Source organism: Babesia bigemina (assembly GCF_000981445.1).
Source record: "Babesia bigemina genome assembly Bbig001, chromosome : II".
Lineage (NCBI taxonomy): Eukaryota > Apicomplexa > Aconoidasida > Piroplasmida > Babesiidae > Babesia > Babesia bigemina.
In genome coordinates this window covers 2,702,923-2,727,879 of record NC_027217.1, presented here as the reverse complement: position 1 = coordinate 2,727,879, position 24,957 = coordinate 2,702,923, and the positions used below count along the sequence as shown (strand labels likewise).

General features: G+C 51.5%; 9 protein-coding genes across 9 annotated transcripts; 2 read left to right on the top strand and 7 right to left on the bottom strand.

Annotated features, from left to right (window-relative positions):
• Positions 1 to 229: 229 nt before the first annotated feature.
• BBBOND_0212040 (ATPase, AAA family, putative) lies at positions 230 to 1,414 on the top strand (the record flags this gene model as incomplete). The annotated part of the gene is made up of 2 exons (XM_012912794.1): positions 230 to 1,212; positions 1,255 to 1,414. The coding sequence occupies 2 exons, from the start codon at positions 230 to 232 to the stop codon at positions 1,412 to 1,414; spliced, it is 1,143 nt and encodes a 380-aa protein (XP_012768248.1).
• Positions 1,415 to 1,642: 228 nt separating this feature from the next.
• Positions 1,643 to 5,707, bottom strand: BBBOND_0212030 (hypothetical protein, conserved; the record flags this gene model as incomplete). Its single annotated transcript, XM_012912793.1, has 1 exon — positions 1,643 to 5,707. One exon carries the CDS (start codon positions 5,705 to 5,707, stop codon positions 1,643 to 1,645), a length of 4,065 nt encoding a protein of 1,354 aa, XP_012768247.1.
• Positions 5,708 to 6,905: 1,198 nt separating this feature from the next.
• Positions 6,906 to 8,664, bottom strand: BBBOND_0212020 (cathepsin C precursor, putative; the record flags this gene model as incomplete). The annotated part of the gene is made up of 4 exons (XM_012912792.1): positions 6,906 to 8,092; positions 8,218 to 8,370; positions 8,406 to 8,527; positions 8,564 to 8,664. 4 exons carry the CDS (start codon positions 8,662 to 8,664, stop codon positions 6,906 to 6,908), a joined length of 1,563 nt encoding a protein of 520 aa, XP_012768246.1.
• A 206-nt stretch (positions 8,665 to 8,870) lies between these two features.
• Positions 8,871 to 9,602, bottom strand: BBBOND_0212010 (hypothetical protein, conserved; the record flags this gene model as incomplete). The annotated part of the gene is made up of 4 exons (XM_012912791.1): positions 8,871 to 9,176; positions 9,211 to 9,294; positions 9,331 to 9,415; positions 9,451 to 9,602. The coding sequence occupies 4 exons, from the start codon at positions 9,600 to 9,602 to the stop codon at positions 8,871 to 8,873; spliced, it is 627 nt and encodes a 208-aa protein (XP_012768245.1).
• An 801-nt stretch (positions 9,603 to 10,403) lies between these two features.
• Positions 10,404 to 10,925, bottom strand: BBBOND_0212000 (hypothetical protein, conserved; the record flags this gene model as incomplete). The annotated part of the gene is made up of 3 exons (XM_012912790.1): positions 10,404 to 10,488; positions 10,619 to 10,782; positions 10,821 to 10,925. 3 exons carry the CDS (start codon positions 10,923 to 10,925, stop codon positions 10,404 to 10,406), a joined length of 354 nt encoding a protein of 117 aa, XP_012768244.1.
• A 276-nt stretch (positions 10,926 to 11,201) lies between these two features.
• BBBOND_0211990 (mitochondrial carrier protein, putative) lies at positions 11,202 to 12,596 on the bottom strand (the record flags this gene model as incomplete). Its single annotated transcript, XM_012912789.1, has 3 exons — positions 11,202 to 11,314; positions 11,350 to 11,451; positions 11,741 to 12,596. 3 exons carry the CDS (start codon positions 12,594 to 12,596, stop codon positions 11,202 to 11,204), a joined length of 1,071 nt encoding a protein of 356 aa, XP_012768243.1.
• A 316-nt stretch (positions 12,597 to 12,912) lies between these two features.
• On the top strand, positions 12,913 to 15,648 carry BBBOND_0211980 (hypothetical protein, conserved; the record flags this gene model as incomplete). Its single annotated transcript, XM_012912788.1, has 1 exon — positions 12,913 to 15,648. The coding sequence occupies one exon, from the start codon at positions 12,913 to 12,915 to the stop codon at positions 15,646 to 15,648; it is 2,736 nt and encodes a 911-aa protein (XP_012768242.1).
• A 1,214-nt stretch (positions 15,649 to 16,862) lies between these two features.
• Positions 16,863 to 17,057, bottom strand: BBBOND_0211970 (hypothetical protein; the record flags this gene model as incomplete). The annotated part of the gene is made up of 1 exon (XM_012912787.1): positions 16,863 to 17,057. The coding sequence occupies one exon, from the start codon at positions 17,055 to 17,057 to the stop codon at positions 16,863 to 16,865; it is 195 nt and encodes a 64-aa protein (XP_012768241.1).
• Positions 17,058 to 18,888: 1,831 nt separating this feature from the next.
• BBBOND_0211960 (hypothetical protein) lies at positions 18,889 to 24,864 on the bottom strand (the record flags this gene model as incomplete). Its single annotated transcript, XM_012912786.1, has 1 exon — positions 18,889 to 24,864. One exon carries the CDS (start codon positions 24,862 to 24,864, stop codon positions 18,889 to 18,891), a length of 5,976 nt encoding a protein of 1,991 aa, XP_012768240.1.
• Between the last annotated feature and the right edge of the window lie 93 nt (positions 24,865 to 24,957).

Here is a 24,957-nt window from a genome sequence, read left to right as displayed (position 1 = left end):
GCGGGCAATGCTTTCAGGTGGCCCTGGAAGGCGGTGGCCAGAGAAGGTCGGACGGCGAGCGGCGGTCGCCTGGCGGCGTGTTCCTGAACATCCTGAAGAGCCGCTGCACCAAGGCTGAGATCAAGTTCATATGGAGTGAGCAGTCTCGCCGCCAGCGCATGAGAAAGCGGGCTCGCACCGTGGAACGAAAACGTGCCCCTGCCGACGCCGCTTCTGCAGGGCGGGCGCAATGAACGACGAGGAGCGCCAGCAGCGCGCAGTGGAACTGTCGCAGCAGGCAATAGACTTGGACAATGCGGGCAACTACCGTGCGGCGTTCGACTGCTACCTTCGCGCGCTCGACCAATGGGCGGTCGTCTGCAAGTACCAGAAGAACCCTGTCCTGCAGGAGCGCTTCTGCGTCAGGATGAAGGAGTACCTGGAGCGCGCAGAGGCGTTGAAGCGCATGCTCAACGAGAACGCGCCGGTTGATGAGTTCTCGAAGGCAGGTGACGCTGGCGGTGGCGCCGGGGGCCCCGCGTTCAGCGAGCAGGTGGACCAGCTGTCTAAAATTCAAAGACCCAACGTGAAATGGTCCGACATTGCAGGCCTCGAAGCAGCCAAGGAATCGCTGCAGGAGGCTGTCGTGCTGCCGCTGCGGTTCCCGAACCTGTTCACGGGCGCCCTCAAGCCGTGGCGCGGCATTTTGCTATACGGGCCACCTGGAACGGGAAAGACGTACCTAGCGCAGGCGTGTGCCACCGAGATAGCCGCCACATTTCTGCCGGTGTCGTCTTCCGACATCATGAGCAAGTGGCAGGGTGAGAGTGAGAAGTTCGTGAAGTCGCTGTTCCAGACGGCGAGGGAGCGGGCGCCGTGTGTCATTTTCATCGACGAGATCGACTCCCTGTGCAGCACCCGTAGCGAGGGCGAGAATGAGTCGGGTCGCCGGGTGAAGACGGAGTTCCTGGTGCAGATGCAGGGCGTGTCAGAGGGCGGAAATGGCGTCCTGGTCCTTGCCGCTACCAACCTTCCGTGGAGCCTGGACACGGCCATCATTCGGCGGTACGTGTGTTCCGCTGTGACGCTTATACGTTGCAGTTTCGACCGCCGTATTTACATACCGCTGCCTGACTTCCGTGCCCGCCGTACGCTCGTGGAGCTGGGTATGCGTGGCTGCGATCACGAGCTGCGAAGTGAGGACTTCGACGAGGTCGCTCGGCAAACAGAAGGGTAAGTGAGCTGCGTAGTTTGAGCGCATTCACTCGTGTTCAGGTTCAGCGGCTCCGACCTTAACGTGGTTGTGCGCGACGCCCGCATGCAGCCGCTGCGGAAGTGCAAGGACGCCACGCATTTCAAGAAGGTGGTCCGCAACTCGCAGACTTTCTACATACCCTGTTCACCAGGTGAGTGGTTTGCTACGTGGAGTGGCTAACACTGCGTCAGGCGACCCAGACAAAAGCAAACGGGAATGCAACATGATGTCCATAGAGCCCAACACGCTAGCGCTGCCGCCCGTGACCCGAGTAAGGTGCATTACAGTGTGACTCACAATTACCAGATGGACTTCATGGCCATACTGTCACGTTCGAGGCCGTCGCTGGCGGCAAATGACATAGCGGCGTACGTGGAGTGGACCAACAAGTACGGCCAACAGGGCTGACTATCGCGTGAAGCGTTGCTTGGCCTCCAGGAGGCAGTGCTTGATGAGGTTGAATTTCGACTCGCAGAGGCTGCAGCCGCAGTGGTGGGAGATCACGTGCCGCACTACATGGCTCGACTCCGGGTCCTTGAGAATAACCTGCGATACGGCCACGAAGTTGCGGCAGGCGATTGCAATCGCCACTGCCGGCACGAACAGATTTTGTGCAATAAATGCGTCATAGAAGTAGCTGCATATTGCGGTGCCTGCATAGGGTGACACCTTAAGCGGCGTTTTGCGCTGCTCACGCAATACGTCGTTACGCGCCTTGATATGGGCGTCGCTCACGCGGGCCTCCTCAGTCTCGCCTAGGAGGCCGAGCTGCGTCTGCAAGGCAACCACCATCTGGGCGACATCAACCACGGCGCCACAGCAGCTGTCAGCAGCAGTGGGGAGTCCTGGTTGGTGTCCATCTTGGTCCATGGGCTGATCTGCCTCTTGAGTGGATGCTGCAAACCGCGGCACCTCTTTTGTGCAATACACCGTTTCATCATGCATTGCATCGGTTGTGTGAGTATCATCTTGCTGCATGTCATCTGAATCATGTTCGGTTGAATGGAGCTCGGAGCTGTCTATGTTTACGTCCTCATTAACGTGGTTCACATCCGCGTGTCCTGCTTCTGTATGTTCCGGATCTGCCGGATCCGACGCTGATCTTGCCTCATCGTCGTGTTCTGCTGCATCTTGATCCATGTCTGCAGTTTGCGGAACTGTGTCCTCAGTTTGGCGACGTTGCCGGCCTACCACGCGCGCATCGCGGCACTGGGGCCGGCATATGCCCCAAACAAACATATCCTCGAGGTCGGCTCTCATCGACTGGATGAGCGACGACGGTTCCACGATGAGCAGCTGGCACAGCTTGTACACAGCCATGAAGTTGCACTCACTGAGCAGGGCCTTCACCAGCGCCCTGACATCCAAACCCTGCACGCCGTCCACATGGTTTTGGAAACTCAACAAGCCGCTGAACAGCTGGCTCACGTTGTCGCTGGTCTTCCGCGTGCAAAACTCCTGGACCAGCATCTGCAGCAGCTTCACGTTGTATGTGTTGCGCACCGTGAGGGGGTCCGTGACGGACTGCAAGGCCAGCAGCATGAAGCTCGCATCAGCCACACGTTTGGAACCCAGCATGCAATCAAATACACTTGCGATAGAGCACCCGAATTCACTCTCCAGTCTCTCGATGTCCTCCTTGACGTAATGTTTCCTGGATTGCCTGGCAAGCAGCCGCCGCTGCAGATCGCCGGGCAGCTTGGCGAATCGTTCCCGGAATGCGGGTTCCACAACCGCGCCTTTGGCAGTTGCAACGGTTAACATCATGTCAAGCAGCTCGACGTGGAACGGGCTTAGGAGCGCGTCGTCAACGTCGTCGATGGGCAGCATCAGTTTTGCGATCCGCACCTTTTGGACGCTATCGTCAGCGTCAAGTGCGTTCAGGAGGTACGCAACCACACCCTCGTTGACGAGCGCAGCGGGGGTGATTTGCGCTTCGATTACGGACACACGGTCAGCAGTCACCATGACCAGCTGCTCACGGAACCGCAGACTGCATAGCAGCACCACCTTCTCAGCAGCGCCGCACACGTGTACGGCTGACGTAATGCAGCTGCATTCGTCGATCACTTTCGTCAGCTCGCCGTTCCGCACCCGGTAGACGCCGCCTCTGTCGTCCAGCAGCACGAAGTGGTTCTCTTCGAGGCAATGCACCTCCTTGATGTTTCCCTGCACCTTCCCTTTTATCCTCATCCTTATCACCTCGTCAAACTTGTAGGTGCCTTCTTCACATCTGAGGTGGTACCCAGCGATGATGTTGGCATCGTCGACGACGTACAGAGTCTCGCCGTGGACTGTGCAGCTCAGCGGCGAGGTCCTGATCGGCAACACCTCAATGGACTTCGTCAGGTCGTAGACGTGGTAGAAGTGGCAGTACGACGTCCCCCAACCGCCGATGTCGATGTAGTCGCCGCTGCTGTCAACGCTTTCGAAGGTGCGGTTGGCGATGACAAACGGCATGGTCAGCTTGACGACCACGAAACATATGCTCTCGTTTATCCACCCCGTGGCTATGGTCGGGCCCAGGTCCTCACCAAACCACCGCCACTCCCCGTCGTAGAGCAACGATGCGTTCGGCGTCGAGCACAGCAGCTGGCTGCCATTGGGGCTCGGGGCCACGTGCACGAGCGGCCACCCCCCAGCACCGGTGTCCAGCGCCGTCAGTGGCACTGCGTGCAGAGTGCAGTCCAAATCGCCCAGCAGGTCGTTGTTGTCATACGCGTGGTTATTTCTATCCTCCGCGAGCTTCTTGCTAGGGATGCCGTACGTGCCTTCCAGTGCTCTGGTGTGGAAGATCAGGATGTCTGACTCCCCCACGAAGGCCACGCTATTGTTCTTCGGGTTCGAGCAGTGCATCTCGTTGTACCCCGTGTTGTACAGACGGTACTTGACGAACGAAAACTCCTCTGTTGCGATCAACGCCAACCCCTGCGCGGTAACGCACGCCGATACGGGTGTGGCACACCTGGTTCTGCTTCTGCGATGTGCCAAGACGGCACCCAGCACGTTGAAGCAAATGAACCCGTCATTGTTGTACAAAGCTATAATGACGTCGTTATGCGCCGCAAGACCACGGACGTTCTGCAGCCTGTACGACCAATGTTCCTCGATCCCACCGTCGCTCCAGGACGCAACCCTTATTTCGCCGTTCACGTGGATGACCAGGTTGGACCCCACTGCGGCCACACGCTCCACCCCTTCCCTATATACCAGCTGCCCGATGTGGTCGGATTTGACCCTTGCGATGTGAAGCCCTATCAGCGCGCCGCTTTCGGTGACTATCAGGCAGCAGTTGGCGTTGCGCGCCATGACCACCTGCCGGAATTTGACGTCGCCAACGAGTTCATCCAGGGTGTACTTTCCGGGCAACACGGTGTTCTCCAGGTCGCTGAGCAACGAGTCGGCGCTAAACCGGTTCAGGGCGAACTCCGGTGGCAAGACCCCAGTGCCCTGCCTGAAGCATGTCATGGTTACCCAATGCACCAGGCTGCTTATGGGCGACCCGGTGGTGTTGTAGAGCACCTCAAGGTCCGCCCTACCCTGGCTTGTGTCGTTGATCTTGGCGTAAAGCGAGTCGCCGAATGCGAGGTAACACAGCCCGTGCGACGGGGACACCGTGCCGTTGACGGCCATGTCTTGCACGAGGTTGGTGCCATGCAGGTCCAGGCTCACCTCCATCGGCTCATCGTCGGCCGTCCTGCACGCGAGGTAGTTCACGAACCCCTCCGGGCTGAGCGTGACGTACATCCCCGGCTGCTCCACCGTCCAGAAGTACATCTGCCCCTCGGCGAAGGTGACGTCGCATACCGCAGACGGTAACGTGAGCACCAGCAGCGGCTTGAGGCGGATAGGTGTGAGCGCCTTGTCATAATGCGCCCTCAAATGCTTGATGCTGCTCGTCTCCAGACTGCCCTTCCTGCGCAAACTTGCGTCCACCACTACCCTTGGCGGCGCCTTCAACGGCGACCCTTGGATTGAAGGCGCGCTCATGGGCGTGCTACGCCCATTCATCGGCGTGCCGTGGCTGGAGTAACTGCCGTGCCTCCCATTGTCGGAGCCGTTGCTCCCCTCCAGGCTGAGCTGGGCTTCGTACGTGCATACGAGCACGCGGTCCCTCCTCTCCAACAGCAGGCACAAGGTACGCAGTCCGGGTACCATGTGCAGGCCACAGAACGCTCCATATCGTGCGTACCATTCTCTGCTGAGCGCCAGGTGGCCGACGTGGATGTTCGGCTCGAAGTTGTTGTAGACATGGAGCACCCTGGAAGTGAGTACGAAGAGGTACTGGTTGCAGTTGCTCGCGCTTACGCCCACCACCGCCTCCGACGAAGCTTCCTGCGCGTTGAAACGTGCCGTCAGCTGCCGGACGAATCCGGCCGGCTCTGCTGACGGCGAAATGCTTCTGTCTACGGCTGCATCTCGGGGGTACGGCTGGAGCTGGAACACCTCAGGAGCGCCTACACTGAGCAGCATGGCGTACGAAAGGCGCCGGTGCCCGTATCTCGTTCCTTAGCATCGGCCAATAGGCAGCCGTAACGGGAAGCGAGCATCCACGGTTGCTTCACGTAGTCGTGGCATTAAACGCCGCTACTCGCACATTGTGAGTGCCGGCGTCGCTTCGGGCTACTTTGTCAAGTCACGGGGCGCGGCTGTCCGGTGTGTCGCGCGTCTAGTCAACCCTGGTGGGATGCATAAGCTACATGGAATATACACATATTACTTGGTGCCGCAGCTGGCGGCTCACTAGCACTTTTAATGGCGGCATCGTGAGGTAGAGGCATTGCCAGCGCTCGGTTGGCAACGATGCAGACACTAAGGTGAGTGTCCTTCCACGCCGACTTCATTCACGCCAGCCACCTGTCGTACTACTCGATTTGCGGACTTCTGTACTGCATATTGGCAGCGGGTGTGTACAACGCCTGGGACTACTACGGGATCCGCATTCAGGACCAGATTGTCTGCCCGGCGCACTTCAACGTACAACTGCTGTGTCTGCTATGGCTCTGCGAGGTTAGATTAGCGTTTCAGTCTATAACTGTGCCAGGGTGTTGGACTGCTGGCGTGTTTCGCATCGCTGTGGTCGTTCACCGGGCGTGAACACCAACTGCAGGACAGGTCGCCGTTATCGAGCTACGTCTGCGTGTTCCTCAAGGTGTGCCCGCTGGTAGTGAAGCTACTGCAGCTCTTCAATTTGTGCCAACTGTCCACAATCTGCCTCGACCTGCTTCTATTGCACGAATGCAACGACGCCAACGTCCGAGTGGTCTTCGGTAAGGATTCCCCTTCGCTACACACACGGCGCTCAGCAATCGCGATACCTATGCAGTGGTTGGTGTGTATCGTCGGCTTGGTGGCGAGCGCCGAGGTCTTCCTTCCGCCGTACCTGTACGATCCGTCGTCGACAACGCGCAGCTACTGGATGCACCTCAAGGTGAGGGTCGCGCTTTACTGATTCACACCTGAGCAGGACTTCATTTTTCCTTTAGGACTGTAGCCTTGAGCACGCTGCTGGGCAGCAACACCCGCGTCGAGAAGCGGTCGGCGCGGCCCTGGTTCTTATCCGCCAACCGCCGGTGTTCCAAAGCGAACAGGTTCTGCAGGGCATCCGCGTAGGCGGAGTTGGCCTCGATCAACTTTTCGTATTGCATATCGCAGGAATATTATTACGGTGTCAGTAATGGTAGTGAATGTCGTGGAGTCGGGCGTCTGCAGGAGCCTGCTTGAATCGGGAGAGGTCGGGGTCGACGAAAACTGCCTCACTTTCTACGCCGAAAACATTCTTTCCGCGCTCGATCTTGAAGTAGCCGTCCTCTCCCCATTCCGGGCCCCAGCTGTTGCGGCAGAGCCAGTACTTGACCATCTTTCCCTGCTCAAGCTGCTGACCCCAGCCGACAATGGCGACGGCGTGCGACGTGTACTCCCAACCAGTGAGTATGGGATGCTGCTCGACGTCGCAAACGCCCGAGTTGTGTTCGGAATCAACGGGGGATATGACGCTTCCATCGTATTCTGTGTTTAGGATGGCCGCGTCCACGGCGGTTACTACGGGCCCATTTGCGTAAATTTCTCGCATAATGAGTTCTTCGCCTTGGCAAGCGGTGCACTGCGAGCAACCACTAACGTATCCGTAGTCCTTGGCGAAGTAGCGCCGCTCTGCGCTCAGAATGGCGCACTGTTGGGCGTTGCCCTTGACCACCGAAATTCCTAATTCGTGCATCTGCTTGCCCATCAAGTACGGGTACCCGCCCTTGCATCCCTGGTTAAACATGCTGCAGTCCGAAGTGTCCTCGGGGTAGAAGTAGTTGTGAGATAACTCCTCCAAGGCCTTCTCCTGCTCGGGGGTGCGCTCGCCGCATCTCTCCAGAGCTATGAGGAACCGTGCGTGCAGCACGTATTTCGTCGCAATGGCGTAGCAGCTGCCGCATTGTTGCTGGTTGACCACAGGGATGGTCGCCTGGGTGTGCCACACGAAGGATTCGGGGACGTCATCGTCGAAATCCAGCTGGTTTCGGCTAGAGCAGTCGCACGGATAAGGCCCCTTCTTGGGAGAAATTTTGTTCGACGCGGCACTCAAAACACCACCCGTGTCGTGGCTGATAAATCGGCTGATCTGCCTATACTTGTTCTTCACATCGTTGCTTTTTAGCTGGACGATGGTGGACACCCGCGGCTTGGTCCCGTCAACCCTGGCAGCGTAAGCGCATCTGCGTGTCGCGTGCGCGTCGGACGATCCCTGGGGTTCGTACACCCATCCGATCTGCGTCTTCGTCACATCCGTCTCGTACTGATCTCCGTCCCTCTTCGTGTAATGCAGGTAGAAAAAGTAACGCGCGTTGTTGTGGAATATGATTTCGAAGCCTGTATTGCATATGAGTTTACGTGCCAAACGTGGTTTGATTGCGGCGGAAAGAGCATGCGCTCAGTGGCCGGATGCGGTCACGCCACCATAATGATGGGCGGTATTAGGTGAAGAAACCACGTACCTTGATCGCTGACTGCAGTCCATCTACCCACTACGTTTCCACGTTTGTCCTTGACTGCCAGCGCTCGCCACATGCTCCTATTCGGCGCATTGGTGTTGTCGCTGTAGGCTGTCACATCCAGGGAGAGGTGGACATCCGTAGTCCTGTCGAGACCTGAGAACGCTTAGCTTTATCGATGGATGACTCACAGAAATGGGTCTTCAGATATGCCAAATAGTTCCCCAGGAGCAGGTTGCCTTCCGGAGAATTTGGCACGTCTGAACCGCATGCCACATCCAGCCCGCCGACAGCCCGCGATTGGAAGATTCGCCTACACATTTTGCACACCTCGCCACTTTAAACGCACCATTTCCCGGAGATATCGGTGACCAAAGCGTGAATCGGCAGGTCAGCCCGTACTTGCACGACGCTGGCGAGCAGGTGTATCAAGCACAGAAGCGGCAACATCGTGGACCCATAATATAGACGCCGCAAGCCCTACAAGGGTAGGCTACCACTTGAAGGACGCTATACGCATCTGTGTGTATACCGCGGTGGAAGCACCGTGCCGTGGTTTCCGCTTTCCTGCACAGCAATGCGCAGTGTGGGCAACGCGTAGATCCCGACCGGTGACACAAATTACGATTTAGGTTGTTTTATACAGGTCAAGTAGCCTATAAAAATTTTATTTTGGGCCTTAAAACTAACCCGCCTAGAGTGTCTGGAGGAATTTGGTCGCTGTCACTCGATTTCGCCATTTTCACGGAGTAGGTCAGCGCCATGCTCACTGTGTCAGTGCCGTTTGACGCCAACAACTGCTCCTTGTGAATCGGCACGGTGCCGCACGAGTCGAGAGGGATCGGTTTGGTTAACCCGTACCCTTTTAAGTCCAAGTCACGTGATCCATCCGGCGCCGTTATTATGGTGACATACGATACATATAGCACAACGTGCTTCTTTCCGGCGCAAGGCAACACAATCTGCACGTTGTAAGCCGATGTGTAGGCGTCCTACCTGCTGATCGAATTGGCATGTGTAGGAGTCGTAGCAATACACACCCTTGGTCGGCTTACAGGACTGCCTCATGTGTTTGAACGCCTGCAACTCGCTTAGTCACATCACTTGGTAGCTCACTTCTTCTACGGTTTCGTCGTCGAAAAACGCCGTTATCACGAAGTCGGTACTAACGGGCGGTTTGGTTTCCGGCAGGTTGATGTTTCTGTCCAACGTAAAATTTTATTTATTGCCACCAACGTAGCGCTTCGAAGATCGATGACCAACACCTCAGGAGGGCCCTCCGGAACCTTAGGGGCAACGAGTACCTTCTTAAGTTTGTCGTTGCCCCCGCTTGCCCCCTCGCGTATGGCTTGAAAGCCTATGAAACTGCCTCCGTAGCTGTTAACCATGGTTTTGAAGTTTGTTGACTGTGTTGCACGTGTCGTATGTTGGACGCAGAGTCACTCAGTGCACATTGCGTTGCGGGGTGTCGAGTCAACGATGTTGCTTGCATTTCGACACTGGTGCGTCTCATACGATTTGTACGTTATCCAACTGTCGAGGGATTATTATGCATCTGATAAATAATTGTTTTCGTCGTCCTGATGTGCGGCATGTTTTTGTATTGCCATCATGATATACCCCACCTGTGCATCGAAATTCCTATCAAATATCATCAGTCTTATGTGATATACCGCCTGAACTGTATACTTCGCATCGTAAGCTGGCCGTTTGTATGTTTTTTCATTTCGCGCAGAGTGGCGCACCGAATCATTAACCTGTCCGATCTGATGCGTTTTGCATGCTCAACCACCATTTAGTTCACTAGACAAAGGCAGATTGTTGTTGCCTTACGATGTTCGTAACAAGTTATATATGCGTTACGCGTTCGGTTTGCGGCGAAAAAATGAAGTTTTATGACATTGGTAGAATCTGCTCTTGTGACTCTCGGTACACCACCGTAAAGTCTACAGGTGCACCGTGTAATGCAGTCAAAGGCATAGCTAACGTATAGACGTGCTGAAACCTCCTTCTGTTGTCGTTAGATTCCCACTTAAGAAGTGAACGTACGCCACGACCATATATAGTGAATTATGTCTAAACTTCTTTGACATTCCCTCCATCAATCAATTCAATCGATTGACGAGCATTCTGAATCCATCAACCGTGTTCATACGACCATCGGCGAAAGACGTCACGGGTTACTATTCTTAATACGTCGAAGCCCGAACATGCAACTTATCACATCGCAGTTCAGTGGGTTTGCGATATAAGCTAGGCAGAAGCACTAATTGGCTGGTTCGACCGCCTTGTACGACTCTATGTGATACAAACCGATATATATTACGAAATGCGTTTCGTGGAATACGCAACAGTGACCATCGCCATGGGTGATCAGTCGGATGCGCCGCAGTCGTTACCGAACCGCGATACACGTGGCACGCTGGTGGAGTTGCGAGTTCCCTTCGCTGAGAAATTGTTCGTCATGTCGTCGTACAGCTGTACGCATCGCTGTTTGACCGGGTACACGCAGTTTCTCATGTAGCGATTGGCCTCCACAAACATCGTGCGCATGGTAGACCCGACGGCCTGCGGAATTTGCACAGTTAGTTGCCACATCCACATACCGTCACGGCTTCCATGAACATCTCGCCTATGGTCTGTTCGGCGCTGTCGGCGTCGTTTTGCGGCACATTGGCCGCAGGGGCATCCTCATTCTGGTCAAGCGGCATCTTTCCCGTTGCAACAGTTCCGCGCAGCGATGTGTGCCTGTCTACAGAATAAGCAAGCGCAAATATGCCCTGAATTTACCGCTGTTTGGCAGCCGCCACTACATAGGCTCGCGGTCCGAGGTCTGTCGCTTAAGGGCGGCGCCGACAAGGTGGACGCTGGCGATGGACACGGATGGTGAATGACTGTCGTCAAGTCAAAGTGTTGTTAGTGATTGAAGCCAGTGTGTGAGGGTGCACTGTGCTAATTCGCGCAGAGCATGATGATAGCTCCAGCCGCTAAGGCTTACTCATTAAGTGCTTGAGAACTTCGTACATCACGAACTGCAGCGCGCCAGACGGCAACGACTTTAGCAGCGACGGGAAAAGGCCGTAATAGAAGGCCATTATTCCTGCAGCCCATGGAATGGCAACCGTTATCACCAACCTTCGTTGCGGAAGATGTACTTGACGCAATGTCGTGCGTTTAGGTAGAGCCTTTTCTCATCCGAGATGGCGTTATTCATCATGCGCTTGCGCACGGTGTCGCCTGAAAGTTGTTATAGGTCAATGCTACATGAATATGTACGATTGTACCACTGCGCGCAGCGCTAACGGCGCACGGCCGGTCTAAGCCATTCTCCAGGCATGCTGCCATCCGTCATCGGATTAATCGATCCAGTATATTCGACGGTATTATGCCCAAAATCTCAACTAGAACGGCTAAGGATGCATAACACACACCAGGCCCATGTAAGCACGATACCGTCATTTTTAGACAGACTACGAGTGGCACAATAACACCCCGCACGTGGCAATCACACAGTATACATACTCACCTGGAAACACTATAGACAACGCAGAAAATCCAGCTGCCGAACCCGCAACCGATGAAATGAACGCCACCTGTTTCAGGTTAAGCTGATCCTTCTCAAAGCCGCATGCAGCGGTGAGCTTCTTCTTGTAAAAATCGAAAAATGACATCTGTAACGCCACGTATGGCACGCCTGTGCACAGCGTGGGGAAGAATCCCTTAAAAAATCCGCGTATGCCTTCAGAGCGTAGAATCTTAAAGAAGCAGTCGGGGATGCTGTTGTACGTGCAATTGGTACTCAGCACCTTGGTGTTCACACCCAGCGCCATGCGCACGCTCATGACGTCGAGAGGATACGATAAGGACTTCTGCAGCATGCCTGCCGATGCACCAGAGAGTAGCGATAGCATGACCGTGTTCTGCGCCTTCGTGCGTACAGGGTTGTCCGACCGCTCCACACGCAGGTCAAACCAGCGTTGCAGCACACCCAAGGTCCTCAGCTGCTCCTTGGCGCCGTCGTTGATCCCGAACTTGGTTGCGTAGCACAGGCCTCCGCGCATCATGTTCATCATGTTGCCGCGCCATAGGCCGCATATGCCTTCCTCCACAATGATCTTCTGTGCCGTACGTATCACGCCTTGGTATTTGAAAGCGCCAGAATACTGCTCGCCGGTGGCATTCACCTGCGCAAACATCGGCTGCACCTGGTACAGCAGACGAATGCGGTCGAAGGGAGCGCAAATTGTCTTCGTGATAACACCGGAGAGCATACCACATAAGACGTAGCTGTTGTTCCTGGAGCTCTTAGACGCGGCGCCGCCGGACTCGGGGTCCGCTCCCTTTTCGGGGCAGCGCTCCACGGAGGTGGCTTCTCGCGACATCGCGGCTGCCACCCTGTCTTCCGTGGTCCGCGGTGCCCTCTGCAGGGCGAGGGCACGTAGTTAGGTCTGCACAGCCGTCTTCCAACGCGCCGCTACAACGGTTTCGCGCGAGATTCTATGCGTGGCTGCTTTCGGCCGCTGAGGCGCCACATAGTTTTGGGCAGCCGCACACATCGCGACATTTACCGGCTATGACGCCATGCAGGCAGCGCGAAATCGGTCTAATCTATTTCTGAGGACGAGGGGCAGGAGTTGCGTGTGATCTTCCGCTCTTCTAGGTGACGGCTCGCAGCCGTGCACATCTCACGCCTGCAACATGATTCCACCGTCACTGCCGCTGACGGTCGAGGAAGCCGACGAAAATGTAGTATATATGTGCTTTGAGGACCATGTTGCCGCCGATAATGCTACATTTGGCGCCATTCGCAACCTGTCATGCGGTCGGCGAGATGATGTCCAATTCTGCGATGAAGTCTCCTTGACGACATCAGACGCTGTGGATATAGACGAAAGCGACTTTCTAGTTGAATCTTCAAGTGAGGCATCCACTGGTGATCCGGCTGAAAGGAAACCGCATGTCTCGACTCCAGTAAGAAATCACCGAAGCGGGACTGACACCCAGCACTCCAGTAAGAGTGGCAGGACACCTGAAAGGGCCACTGCTCCGCCAGTTGGCAGACCAGATGGTGAAAGCGGCGCAGACGCAACAGGAACGAGCCCCTCCAAATCGCAACGACGTGAGACTGTCACCCCAACCAGGCAGACCACAACACCTAGGAAAGCCGCTTCAACTGGCCGCACAAACTCGTCCCCCCATGCACCACGTTTCCACACTGGTTACCATGTGACCAGCCAATTGTCGTCCGCCACAAGTGTTGCATCCGATGACACGCCGCTTCAACCTGCACCGATAACACCCTCGAGGTCGGCGGCGCCCGGCGATTCAGCCGCCACATTGCTCGAAAAGGTCATGTATGATGCCGGTGCATATACGGTCGACAGTATTGATTCAGAGTTCCAGCAGTCCTATACCCCGGCTCCGGCGGCTGTAATGGGCTTCGGTAGCATGGTTACCCCCGCTCGCAACGAGCTGAACATGTTCACCGCACTGTCGCAACTGGGTGACGTAGAAGGTCTAGTGGCGTTCGAGAAGACCATGTATCAAACATGCGTGCTCCGTTCACGTGCTTTCGACGTGGCGTGGTCAAAGTTCATGCAGCGCATCAACGATATCATCCGCATATCGGTTCAGGAGGGGATGGGCGTTATTCTAGAGCTTCTCGAGCGGAACGCAGTGTCTGACACGATGCTGCCTATAATACTTGTCGACTTGGGAGTAGTCAGCAGCGACCAGAGGATTGTGCTGGACAAGTTGTTCACCTCCTTGTCATCATCTGGGGACAAGAAGCATGTGTTCGTCAAGGTTAACATAATGGGAAACGTACAAGCGTCGCTCGAGAGTATATACACGTCATTGAAGGGTCTCATGCCCAATAACAGAAAAAATTCGGTCGAGGCGCAGCCACTGGATATTAGCGTGCGCAAATCGATCATGGAGCAGATCGTCGACCTTTTCAAGACGTACTTCCGATCGCGGAATCTGGTCCTTATCATAGAGAAAATTACGAACAACTTGAACGAATTGTTGTTCATTTTCGAGAAGTTCAAGAGTTGCGAGGGCGTGGCGATCAGCTGCATCTTGTGCTCCAACTGCTGGGAGACGAACTTGGAGCACCACATCTCGCCGAGGGTGTACTCCGGACTCTCCATCGTCAACTGCGACGTGGTATCGGTGAATAAACTGTCGGATGATCTGCTGAACGTCTTGCTGTTCGATTCGGAAATCCAGTGTTTCATTCCCCATATGCACATGTTGCAGCAGTCTTGGAATATGCTCTACAACGAAGAAATGTCCGTCAGCGCGCTGATCAAGCGTATCTACAGCATGTATGACTCATTTTTCAGGAACTCGCAATTCAGCTTCGTCTGTATGCCCGATATTGTCGACATGCGCTCTGCGGTACACGTGTCTAACAATGAGCCATATTTTGAGGTGTACAGAAATGAAAAGATGGCACGGGATTTGTTCATCAAATTGGGGTTGCTGTTCTGTGGCTGCAATCTCTCCGAATCTCACGTGGCGTACCTCCAGGTGATCCTGGATAAACAGGCGTCGATGGAAGCCTTCTGTCTGCAGGTGATGCCCTACGAATCCATGAAGCTCATTGAGCGCCGGTTGTCACTGCAGCTTGGTATTTATTTACTAAACACGCTAATGGGCCTGCTGCCCGATTGCGACCGGGCGAGGAGCCGTCTTGGTATGTTGGTCAAGATACTGTGCAGCGAGCACGCCGCCATACGGATTAATGACCTCATCAAGCGCATCTCAAGAGTAATTAGGGCAAAGCAGGACCAGAGTCTAGCTGATCTAATCGCAACGATGAAAGACTTGGGTATACACTTTTTGACTTTCTACCCTGCAGCCGAGTCGATTTCGCGATTCTTGGGAACGCCTCCAAAATACGACCTTGTGGAAGAATACTTGGATACAGTGCGCGCAGACTCTACCAGCACGACGGTGGCAACCTTCGTGGAGCACGCTCTTGGAATGCTGATGCTCCCAACTATCCAGTCATGCAGCAAGCTTGCTTACCAAATGGTGGTGGCCAAATTCACCCCGTTTAAAACTGAATGGCACATTCTGCGCGACATATTGGAGCAAAACGAGTGCACTGGATTTGCGGAGGATCTCAAGCATCTGATCCGGTCGTCTCGTACCCTTTCCACACGTGAGGTAAACGTGTGGGACCTGTTTTGCCTCTTCCACGCGAAATTTGCGGCCGATCCGATTTCCAAAACATTTGTCAGATTCAGCATGGCTTTGGAAACGGCAATTCATATTTTGGGTTACTACGCAGTGTCGACCTCCAAGGTAGTGCAGCTCATCTCCCCCGGTATAGAGTCATGCTCCTCCAGTTCTGTCAGGTTGGCGCACGTGATCAAAGGACGTCTATCGCGCTTCAAAGTGCGCCGCATCCACATGGGGAAGTGAAGCAAAAGGTTAAACGTCTATGGAACTTTAAGTGTAGTCTTCAGTTTAATCGTTAGTGTGTAGCATTTACGGTGTTTTAGGAGTTGATAATCTCCTACATCAACAGCTACCGCAGTTAAATACAACGTAGATAATGTAGAATTCTATAATGCGTGAACGAGTGAAATGATAAATCTATATGGTGCTTGTAGCCGTTTTATCACGCCCTGCAGGAGCCTATTATCTCGTCGGTCAAACAAGCCGCTTGTTGAGTTGTATAACGTCATTTTAGGCTCTGTATACATCTGAAGTCGCCACCATTTCACAAAACACGTGCGTTTATATTAGATTTTTTTCAGGTTACAGCAACGCTACGTCTATGGTGCGGCTATTTTGTGCTCTAGTCCAGATGTTTTGAGTTAGAAATGAAAAACGGGGCGCGATCAACGAAGTAAGAACACACATTCTTGACGGCGTGCATCTACCTTTAAAAGCCGAGGCAGATGAGACTGATGATTACTAGGATTGCGACGGTTAAACCAACGCGCCCCCAATTAATACACGTCTGGCATGATCTCACGTTATGTTGTGACTTACATCTCTCACAGCTAGTACATGTTGTGCAACAGCGCGGGCAGTGAGTACAAATTCCTCTATTGCAGGTCCCGTCTGTGCAACAAGTACACTGACCTACCATCTTTCGTCGCACTGCACTTGCGAATAAATCTGCTGATCAATAGACAACGCACGTAGCAGGTGACAATGGCAATTAAGATGCGATATTTTAGATCATTCTGTAAAACTGTACAGTAATGTATTTAATATGTATTTTTTCAGAATATAAAGTGCTTAGGAGCCTACGTTTATGCATGGTGTTGAATAATCACGGAACCACACACTTTTAGTGCGTGGTGTGTGTCAAAGTTTGTCACCTCGTGTATATTTGATAACATAGTATGCTTTGGTATATTCCTCAGCCGTATGCTCCATTTCAGTGCTCGTTATGTGTGACTCAAGGCTGTAATTACTCGTATGCGTTATTTATGTCCCTAGCAATATTAATACATTGAATGTTACGATTGTGATCGCATGAACTCGTTCAGTCATCTTTCTCATGAGCCATTAATACGGCGAAACGCTCTGACGGTCATCCCGCAGCCGGGTGAAAAATGCCATTACGGACGTTAACAGTTGATAGTGGTTGAAAAACTCTATCGCTACCCCAAATTTGAGAATCACACTGCGCTGCATGATGCAACATTGCCTCCATCTGCGTCAATGAACAAGTCGACGCTAATTTCCTGTCTGGAGATGTTTTGTCTCTCATTATCCGGGGGTCGGTCTTTTGCAAGAAGCAAAAACCGTATGAGCGATAATGTTATATAATCCTTAAATTTCGTTGATCCAATCCGCATTAATCGATCACCCATTATTTGAGCATTGCTGCATAAAGCCCTGGGGTAAATCTTGTTTATTAAACCTGATGCTACGGTCATCGGTGGGACATTACTCCCATCTCTTCGAAACGGTTTCACCATTGGGCATTGTAGCGAATGTAAGGTATCATTATTCGTGTTATATTAAACCGTTGAAGTGGATACCATCACCTTCAAATCTGCTTCTCCTACAGCAGGGCTGTAATGAGCTCCCTCAAGCGTGCCTTATCTGCAATCATGGCCTTACGTGATTTCAATACTGTTACTGTTGCCCTTTTCATTTCATCAGCAAGAAAATGCCTGATAATTGAATCTTCCCATCTACGGGTAGGAAGTGTAACAGAGGTTTGATCAACTAAGTTCTTTGTAAGGGTTGGTATCGTAATAGGTGTGATATTATAAGTGACAGTGTTTGAACCATGTTTTGCTGTGAAAATGGCATCTATTTCAACGTGTGCTCGTAAATCACCCGGCCACACCAATTGCTGACAGGCGTACTACGACTCATCGCAATCTCTGTTGATAATCACGTGTCTATACTCGTAACCATCGTGTATAGAAATGGATTGAGCTCTGTGAATGGTGAGAAACAGAGTGAGGGCGTATTACAAAATTGGCAAGCGAAGCAACCAATCGACAGATTCTATGGCTGGATGCTCTGCATTGTAAATGAATAATTTGGTATAATGACTCAGTAAACACTAGCGAGACGATAAATTCAAAGCTATGGTCACAAAAAGCAAATAACTGAAGAATAAAATTGCGATTCAAGAGCAACAGCGCATATAAAATGCTACGTGATGCGTCCCCACCCCTTAACGCATGTCATGTTAGGCAGACCTGGTAAATATTTTTTGTTGACGTCTATGACGCAATGTGAAAACGGCTTTATGTGACTTTATAATACGTAACACCGAATAGAATGGATAGTATTTAAACCCTAAGTGAATTTGACATTTAGTTGGACACCGCTGGACGGCTTGGCACAGAGCAGGTATGCACGGTATAGCGACACGGTTTAATACCGTGATTAAACTGTGATGCGGCGTGAAACCCTTATAAGGTGGACAAGCATGTTTGAATGTCCCGATATGGATTATGGGCTGAATTGATGAGTTGGAACGTCGCGGGTGAAGGTTGATATTGTTAGCATCCAAAAGGTCTGTAAATACATTGCCGGAAGATTGACTGCTATTTAACAGTATCAAGCGCATTTGGTTCTGTCAAATGGATAGGGGCGTTACTTGATTATTACCGTGCGCCTTACCACATGCAGTGATATTGGATAGTCATGGTGTATCAGAGTTAGATGGTTGGGCCTGACTATTGCCCCAGCAAAAGAGGATGGCAGATAAGGGTGGGGATGTAGTCATTGTGAATCGTCAGCTGGCTGAGAGTGTTCGAGGTATAAGGTGCGTTGTTCATTTCCGTGCAGAGTTATCAAGTGAGTTGTGTAGAAAATGACGAAGTGCAGTTACTGTGGTCAAGACGATTGTAAGAGTGCTTGTGCGAAGCGAGTGGCTACTGGCGCTGCCATCGCCATTGGTGGCTTCCTTTTATTTCCCGCTCTCGCTGTCTTGACTCTCTATATTTGCTGTAGGCTGAATAACATTAGCCTTGGCGATTTATTTGGCCGAATGAGCGACGAATTCCGTGGTACCAAGCCTTCACTCCACTAAAATCATAGCATCATCCAGTCCATATAGTCCCACTGTGTCCAGGTCACATCCGGTATTAATGTGATTGTCTCGTCCAATAATTAACACGTTTGTAATACACGTAGCCATTAGCAGCACTACATATAACTTTTGGTCGTACTATGCAGTTAGAGATGCTTGATGAGTTTTTCTACATACCATGGCACTGCGGACCATGACCTAATGCACCCAATTACCATTGTAGTGCACTGCCACCCATCATATACTAAGATATGACTACGCCTGTAAAATATAACAAATACGAATACATCCTGGCAGATAGAATGCGCATCGTACAGGGACATCATCTTCCGGCCTTTCGTGAGTAGGGCCTTGACGTCGATGCGGTGCGAGGCCTTGGAGCGGATGAGGTGTGATCGGATGTGGAGTATGTCCAGGCGGTACAACATCGCATTGGCGAAGATGAGGAATGCGAGAGACCACATCGCGACGAGGGTGAAGATGAATGGCTCCCGGATGCCGTAGAGGAACTCGTCCATGGCAGTCATGAGTGATGCGATAGGCCTACCGTTCACAATATCTTTAAGCTTAGTTATAACATCAGAGCACTTGAGCGACACCTGCGATCCCACCTCCGGCGGCGTGAACCCGTGAGTGTAGAGGAGGGGCAGCGCAACGGGACACAGGTAGAGGGATGTGCACTTGCCGCTGCCAAGATGTTTTTGCAAATCGTAGTGCAATTTTTGAAGTGACTCAAGCAGTCTGTCCGGAAGGTATACCGTCCAGCTGAGGTAGGTGTGGGCGAAGCTCTGGGAGTACAGGGCGTAGGCCCGGTAGGTGATGGGAGACATACGTGGATGGCAGTTGGCAGGGTCACTGCCGCAGCCGACCAGTGTGGAAAGGGTACGGGGATGCTCGTTGTCGTGGTTGTTATTGGAGATCATGTTGAGAGCCTCGGAGCCTCGGAGGCCACTGACAGCTTGGAGGTCGGAGGCACCAAGACAGTCCCAGTCAGGGCAGTCGGCATGTGACTTGGTGATGGCAGTGCCTAGTGAAGAAAGTGCCTTTAAAGCATACCCGTGAAGTTCATTACCAAAATTGTGGAAGTACGATACAAGCTCCCCGGTTGTGCGCGGCGTCCGCCTGGTGATGCAGTTGAGGTACGAGGACAGGGTCAGCAGGGGATCACTACCGCCGCAGCTGGGAGACAGGATGGAGGAAAGGATGGTTCCATCATGTTGCTTCTCAGGCAAATCTTCTATCTTGAATCCCATCCTGACTCTGCTCTTGTGGCACAGGTTACACGGGTCGAAGGGGTGTGTGTCGAAGTCGGAGTCCCAGCCGTCGGTCAGGAAGGAATGGAGGGGAGAGTCAGAGGGGGAAACAGCATTTCCATAATCATAATTTTTCCAACCACCATGAGATTCATACCGGCTACACTGAGACTTGAGGAACTCCAACTGGTAGTGGCAGGCGTACACGTAGTCCCGCAGCTGGCAGAGGAGACCGGCGGGGTCGGGGGAATAATGCAGCTGACTATACTCTGATTTGAAGTCAAAAGTGGAAAACGCTTTGAAATCATTGTTATGCTTTATTTTGTAGATAACGGTGGCTGAGTATAGACACGCCTCGGTCAGTTTGGTGGTGACATGGGAAGAGGTCAGCTGCTGGGGATCCCCGGTGACCTCGAGCGCATCTGTGTTATAACCCTTCAAAAGGCCTTTGACATGCTCACTAATCAATCCGATATACCCTTGTGTATTCAAGCCGACAAACCAGTAGAGCATTTCCCTCACGGTTTTGGGCGGAGGCATATTGTCTGAGGTTGGGACTGGGGAGGGGAGTGAAGTGGGAGAGGTGGATGAAGTGTCAACAGACCAGGGGTTTTGGCATTCATCTGTGTGAAATGGGTTAATTACACGTTCATCTGTCTTCCTTGCCGGGTCACGTGGCATCCCGGGATCTTCATAGTCCATAGGGCCGGCACGTTCTGGCGCAAAGTCCAGATTGAAATTAGTGTTAGGCAAACCGGAGAAGCCTTTGTCGTCTGAAGGCTTCAACTCGTCTTTAAGGATATCGGCCGTGTTGGCGTAAGGGTCATCTAGGTCTATGTCATATGACGAATCCTGTAGTGGACGTTTTGGGACGTCTATTTGGATGTCAAATTGCATTTCATCAACACGTAGAGGGGCACTAGAAATGTCAAACTGTGAATCCTTGAATGCACGTATGCGATCAGCGTCTGATTTTGCAGCTTCCATAAGTTCCCTTTGTTCTTCGTTTATGTGTTTCGATTTTTCTTTTAACGCCTGCAGTTTACGTTCGCGTTGTTTATTTTCAGAATCGATTTGCATCTGAGCATTCTGCAGATTTTGAATATTCCGCTCCTGCCGTTTAATTAACTTATCGTCCTGTACTTCTTGTCCTTCTAGATGGTATCGGTCTCCCGCATTAACCCTTATGTCACTCGGAATCTGTGATGTGTCCACTTTTCCGTTGACACCGACAACCGGTTGGCCAGATGCACCTGTCATGCTCAACATGATATTATCGTCAAATGTGACAGTGTGTGGTGATTGGGTCAGAGAATCATCACGTCCAGTAGGCTTCGATGATGGCGTAAAAGGTGACTTGCGAAAGTTAATTTTGGAATCAGGAATGCTGTGGCCTGTGGGTTGCTGTATGGCAGCAGCTGTCAAAGCACTATCCCCATCGAGTTGAACAGCCGGAATTTCGATTGCAGCACCGGAGATATTCCGAGCTGTGATAGGTGGGACGAGAATATCGACGTTCTGAACAATCGGTACTGATGATTTCCGAGATAAGAAAGGCGTTCTCGATGTCTCGTGACTCTGTCTATGTAAATTATCTCTATATTCCCTTACTTGTGTGTTCCAATTAACTTTCTCTTTCTGCATCTGTTTATAAAGCTCTGCCTGTTTCGCATCCCAGTCCCATTTTTCTGTTGTTTGTTTGGCTAAAGAAAGTTTTTTCAATTTAGCTTCCTTCTCTTCATGTTCGAAATCAGGGACCGCACTGCCTCCAACAGATATCATAGGCAGATCGAAAGGCTCAATATCCCCAACTCGCTCCCTGGAACTTCTCTCCTGTGGAACATACTGCGGACTCTGGTTAGCAGGGATGCCACTGGGCGGCTGAGAAGAAAACGGGATCTGACCGGAAGGTGCGGGAGCAGGCCGGCTGGGCTGACTTGGAAGGGTGGAGTCAGTAGATGATGGGGTGTCTGAACTAATGTTTTGCTGCTCTAATTTCTTTTGATGCCGCAAACGTTTTTGTTGCAATCTTTTTTTTGCATCATCATCTTTCACGTTTTCTTCTATGTAATCCAGGTTTTGCTGCTGTTGAGTTTTCCAGATTTTTTCTGTTGTTTGTTCGTACTTTTTGTCAAGGTTCTGGGCTGCCTTATTTTTCCGTTCATTCCGTTCTCGAACACGTTCAATGACATTTTGTATTCTGGCATCAATCTGTCTTTTCCGTTCTTTCTTTTCGGCTTGTTCTGTGTCGACAATGGATTGCTTCCATTTGGACTGTGTGTCACCCAACCCCTGATAATATTGGTATTGCAATTCTGATGCCATATCTTTTTGGTTTTTTCCTAATTCTTTATCAATTTCTGTCTGTCGTTTATCACTAAAAAACGGATCCGGTATTTCATACCCCTCAACACCAGGTGATTTTGTGATATCCACTGCCGAATAATAATCCTGTTGTCGTTTCGATTGTTCATCAAAATTCTGCACTGGCTTTCCTTCGAATTCCTCAAATTGTGTGCCAGATGCACCATCCAACACTGACCCGTTTACATTCACTTCACCTGTCCCGTGATCATCATCGATCACTGCATCGCGGTTTGTTGGCTTGATGATATCGAATGGCATCGGAGAGACAAATTGATTCAAATGTCTTTGTGCGGCTGTATTATATGCCACATCCAGATTCTCGGATAACTCTTGCGGCATATACACAACATCAATGCGTGGAAGCATAGCTTCACGTTGGAGTTGACGTTCATCCTCCTTTATACGTTCCTCAACTTCCATTTTAAGATTTTCTGCTTCCTTTTGCCTTCTAAGTCTCTCTTCAATTTTCTTCTTGTTTCGTTCTAATTTTAACTCGTAATTTCGTTTTTTTTCATCCCAATCGTCATGCATTTTTTTTTGTTCAGACGCATCCCATACCTTATCACCTCTGCGGCAGTACTTAAAACCATAAGGATACAATTCAACGGGCGGGCTACCATCAGAGCACATTTTTTCTGAACCTCCACCCTTGCCATCTCCACCGTCACTTGAACCGGTAGAGTGGCCCGTGGGTGCTAGAGTACTAGCATTGTTTTTTTCTGTATGGGACTCCTCACTACCTGGTTCAGCAGAGTCAGAAGTGGACCCCGTGCCACCCGGGCCCCGACCACTACCGGGAACATCGGCACCAGAGGACGCAGGGCGTGGAGATGGAGCACTTGAATCCTTATGTTCTGCCGCCTGCGCAACTGGTGAACTCCCAGGCTTTTCTTCACTTTGACCGTTATTTTGATTTGGAGTTGCCTCCGCTTTCTTGCCCTGGTTCTGTGCATTTTCGACATTTTGAGCTTGAGGCTTTGCGGCCTCGGCTTTGGTTACCACTGGCTTGGCAGCCTCCGTTTTAGTCGCCTCGGTTTTAGTGGCAGTGGGTTTCGCCGCCTCGGCTTTGGTGACTTCGGTTTTTTGAGCAGCCAAATCCTCTTCATCGGATAATTCCTTCATCAATTCTTCATCAGAATCAACCTCATCGTCATCGGCGAGGTCATCCTCATCCTCAGGCTCGAGCTCAGGCCCAGGCTCAGGCTCAGGCTCGGGCTCAGGCTCAGGCCCAGGCTTAGGTTTAGACTTAGGTGTAGGTTCCCTCTGCTTTTGTCCATTTGCGCACTGATTCCCATCTAGAATCTTCTTAAGTGTGGCCAAACCGCCGTCATCTTTCTTAAGGTCGCCGATGACCGCATCCCAATGCTTTTTCAAATCCTCATACGGAGTGGTACCCGTTTTAAATGATCTCCCCTCGAAGGTGAATCCGTAGGGGAAAAGATATTTGGCGAGATGTGCACCAAGTCCGGCATAATATTGTGGAAGCTTTTTGTTACGTGTCTTCAGATTATATTGCTTACTGTCAAAAGGCGTAATTCTCGCCAAATTTATTCTCACCTCATCTAAATTTGCTCTGAACCAATTCGCCATCTTTTTAGCAATATTTTTTTTGTCAAGAAATCCATATGTACGCCCATACCCTGTGAAAGAAAAAACTCCTTGCTTGAACATTTTACCAAGAGTCTCTTTAAGTTTGGTACAGTGGTCTTTCAATGTTTGCCAATTAATACATTGACCCCTCGATTGTACGTGACTTGTGAAATCGTCTTTCTCCACGTTTTCAAATATTCCACAGAAGTCTTCTACCATCCTAAGAGCGTTGGCGATGTTCGAGACGTCAACTCCGGAATTCTTAGACAACACCGACGTTACGAACACGTCACGAAATAATTGCCCATCTTTTTTATCGCAGATGTTTATAAGGTCATGTAGCATAATAGAACCCTCAGAATAGCTATCTCTATCACCAATTTGCTTCAAATCGCTTGGATCGAATCCTCCAGGAATGACACCGAAATTTGAGTTCCCTTTCTCAATTAGATACTTTTCAATGTCACTGGCTGTAGATTTCATCCGTTCAACCATCTGTGAACCAAGTCTAGCGTACAGTGCTAGCGTCCCAACCTGTTGTTTCGCCCACCTCCCTCCTCCCACCCCAGCAAAGTTCGAGTCAACATTGTACCGTAGATAGTACATAACGGAGAGAAATTTGGGAATACACTGCAGGAGAGCATAGAAGGCATCTCTAGCTTTATCAGGCATGTTTTTGCCATGTCCTGCTTTTTGGCATAATTTCGTATAAAATTTTGATACTATTGTAAGGAAAGTAGACAACGCTGTGTCAATTTGCTGTTCATTAACTTTTGCATATTTCTTTTCGAGCAGCTTTTTCAGGCGACGTGTCACCCGGTATTGCATATTCTTGTCACTATGCAGCCACTGCAAGAACTCCAAGCACTCTTTGAGAGTCTTGAAATCAGGAACGCTACCCTTAGCCGCCATCCTATCCACTTCCAGTCACCCACTAACCCACCCTTACAAAACTTCACCACTAGCCTCCAGGACTATGTGAACTGGGAAACACTACAGTGATCA